The sequence below is a fragment of the Chanos chanos genome, chromosome 1 (assembly GCF_902362185.1).
Source record: "Chanos chanos chromosome 1, fChaCha1.1, whole genome shotgun sequence".
In the NCBI taxonomy this organism is placed as follows: Eukaryota; Metazoa; Chordata; class Actinopteri; order Gonorynchiformes; family Chanidae; genus Chanos; species Chanos chanos.
In genome coordinates, this window is record NC_044495.1 from 61,089,889 (window position 1) to 61,093,620 (window position 3,732).

General features: G+C 41.9%; 1 protein-coding gene across 1 annotated transcript in view; it reads right to left on the reverse strand.

Moving 5' to 3' along the window:
* Window positions 1-2,838, reverse strand: part of gfpt1 (glutamine--fructose-6-phosphate transaminase 1) — a 24,856-nt gene extending 22,018 nt beyond the window's left edge. Inside the window, exon 1 of the mRNA XM_030777928.1 lies at window positions 2,809-2,838. Within this exon, the coding sequence (XP_030633788.1) occupies window positions 2,809-2,815 (7 nt within the window). The 5' untranslated portion in view covers window positions 2,816-2,838. The remainder of the gene's footprint in view (window positions 1-2,808) is intronic.
* Between the last annotated feature and the right edge of the window lie 894 nt (window positions 2,839-3,732).

A 3,732-nucleotide genomic window follows, 5' to 3' on the forward strand; every position in this document is an offset into this window, starting at 1 on the left:
GAGAGGGAGGGGGAGGGAGAGAGGGAAACTCTCAAAAGAACCTCTAACAGAGAGATAAACCAACAAAACAATCGCCAAAGTCCTTCCTGAATGTCACATGTTAGGGAACCGGAGACAAAGCATGAACAATCCCAAGGGTTTTTTTTTTAAGTTGCAGTGCCGTTGTTGATATTTTTCACAGCAAGTCTTTGGGCTCAGAGCGGGTCTCCCTTCCTGCAGAGCAGCTGGGTTTTAAAGTCTGAGCTTAGAACTCGTGAAAACAGTGACACTTTATCAGGCTTCTCACTGCAGTCCTGACAGGAATGTTCCAGACCAACATAAAAAGCTCTTCTTCAGAAACTGCACCGCTGCTTCAACATTCCCAGAACAATCAGGGCCCGACCATTCCAGTCCGGGCAGTCTGGCGGCTTTTGGAACCAGTGACTCAAAAGAATCGCATCTCACACACACGCACACACACAGACAGACTCAGAGATAAAAACACACACACACACACACAGACAGACTCAGAGATAAAAACACACACACAGAGCTTTCCAAGGGCGTGTTTGAGGTCATCTTTTCCACTCATACTATGCGACCTGAGTCCAGAGAGAGCGTGAGAGGACATGTTAGAAAAGCCCTGATGACAGACTCCCCAAAGATTTTTTCCCCCCCCTTCATCTGAAAACTTCATCACAAATAAATCATTCATAAACAAGTCGAGCGAGTCTGCATTTATGCACACTGAGGCCATTTTAACTGGTCGCCATGACAGCAACAGACTGTTCCACTCTTTAGGACTAAAAACAACAGTTCAGATGCTAAAACGTTCATCTACTGTATACATAATGATTCATATTCAAAACATCACCAGTGACCAAATCTTTTTAGTATACCGTGGGAGAAAAAAAAAATCACTTCCCTTCACAACAGAACCAGACACGGTGTGCTGATCTCAGGGCCTACTGACGACATTACAGAAACGAAACCCAGTGGTTTGAGCACGCACACACGCATCCGTGAATGAGTCTGAACCTCTTTTGAGAGTTCAGAGATTCCCAACACGCTCAGTAAAAGAACTCAGCTCAGTCAGCGCACGTCACTGCTAAAAACAGACAGACACTGCTCCACTGTAAGGGCTCACTGTAGCCGTCTGTGTGAAAACACTGAGACTCACAGGGACCTCTTTCACTACAGCTGGACACTGCTGCCTGGAAAAGCTTGTGTGTGTGTGTGTGTGTGTGTGTGTGTGGAACACGGCACAGCTTTGTAATATCAGATGATTGGATGAGTTAACAAAATGACTGGAAATGGCTACACCTTTTGTTGTTATGGAAACGAGTCTGAGTGGTGGCTTAATCAGTCTAAATTGCCCTGTGTGGGAGTAATGAACGATAGTGACCGTAAGGCCTGCAGTGAATATTTAAGTTTAGAGGTTATGCAAGGTATTTGAGGGTCCGCTGAGGACATTGCATTTTCCCTCCAAACCCCCCCCCCCCCAAAAACCAAAAACCAAAAATCCCTGATAAAACTGAGGACATCAGAAGCTCTCTCATTTTCACTGAGTGAATCTCTACTAACGTGACGCAGGGTAGGACCTTACTCAACACGACCGAAGTACGAGCGGCTAAGAACTGATTTGAAGGCTGTCGTCTCAGTTTAGTGAAGCTGTGAGGTAAAGCAATTTATAAGACACCCCCCCCCCCCCCCCGGTGATCTGTTTCGTCTGGTGAGGTGACAGTGAAGAAAGACAGAACTCCACTTATCAGACAATGGTCTCTCTCCGTCTGAGAAAAGAGGTCTGCACTTAAAAGCCATCTGTTCTATCCCGACACACGAACCATGCCTTTAAAAACCTTTTCTATAGACTCAAACTGAGTGGCAGACAAGCAAAGTGAGAGGAGTCGAGAAAGGTCCCATAAAACAATTAGACTGATCATCGCGGGGTTCGAGCGAGAATTCCAGAGAGAAGATTCTCCGGCAGTGTCGGAACAAACGAATTTACAGAACTCCATTCATTAAAGTGACTGATGCCTGGTTCATATCGATACTTAAATCAACTCAGGATAGAATAAACAGTTTGAAAATGTAAGATTAAAAAAAGACTGAAACACAACAATGGATTAGAAGCTATGCAGTAACATAAAACACACAAACTTTCAAAGCGAAAGTGAGCGGGGTGGATGCACAATATCTTAGCCAAGCCGATTAAATACAGTCAAATCTAATGAATGAGTTGAGAAGATTTGAGCGATGCGTTGAATAAACAGAGTGGAGTGAAAACAGATGACGGAGGAGACACCGAGCAAGATAATTCCAGGTGATGGTTTCTGTATCTGTGTGTACCGATAAACACGACAACCCAAACATGGTCTATCTACTACACTAGCAGGTACAAAAATGACACACGAAACAGAGTCCATTAACGTCTAACGCAGGATAATGATTGTGTATCAGAGGTTATACAATTACAGAGCTAACTAATTTGACCAACGGTTTGTAGGTCTGTCCTACCTGTTTAATCACCAGCTTGTGCCTTTCTTTAATATACGCAGTTAGTGCCCTGTGTACGTGCATCAGAATATACTGACAATTCGGGTGTATTTTCATAGATCTGATGGACTGACACGATTACCCGGGTTACATTCAATTCATATTGCTAACGCTAACTATGCTAACGAGCGTTTATCAGTGTTCCAAAGCCGTTACACATAGATTTTCACGGCAGCTCTGAAAAGTACAGTTAAAATAGCTACAATCCCAAGCATAGATTAATACGTATAATTGTAAAAACGTCTCTAACACTCTTATTCAATTCATACTCACCACACATGTCTACGGCACTTCTTCCAACTACAGCTCAGTTCCTCCTTTGTATAGCTGTTACGCAGCACTCACCGTTGCCAAATCCGATTGGTCCAGCTCATGGGTCCGCCTATCATGATCTCTCTGATTTGTTATAAAAATTGCCAATCTTCTGACTACCTGCCAACGGAGGCAGTTTAGACGTGGCAGCAGGATGCAGGTCCGCTGTCGCACAATGGTAAGTCAGTGATGAAACTTGTGTGTCCTGTCTCCACTCATATTTCACTAACGTCATACAACTAATTTCAACGAGTTGTTCTGGTCTCAGACCAAAAGCCCTTAAGCGATGTTCTTCCTTGGTCTTCTTTATTTACTTAACACTCTCCAAAATAACTACATCGATAAATGTACATCTTTCTACAATATCCTTTGCGTTCTTGCGAAGATCCCTTTTGTTTATTTAAATACTCATTTTTAATGGACTTTTTATATAGACTTAGACTGCTTTTATTGTCATTTCCACATATGCATGACTCATACATACAGGGGAACGAGATTGCGTTACACAAGGACCACAGTGCCACATAAAACAAATAACAAATAAATACCACATAAAACAATAAATAACGCACAATAAATACTGACGCAAAAAAAAAAAAATTTTAAAAATGGAGTAATAAATATGACAACAGAAAGTACTGAGTAAAAACAGAGAGTACTGAGTAAGAACGCAGTCTAAGTCTTATATATAACAAACTGAGTGGACGATCTCCATGGAAATTCACACGTGTTTGATGGTGGAGTTTTGCATCTGATAAACGTATTATGTTATAGACATGTAAAGCCCTTTGAGACTATAAATAGTGATATTGGGCTCTAAATAAACGTATTATTATTATTATTATTATAAGATTGTCATGAGTGTATATACACAGAAACATGAAC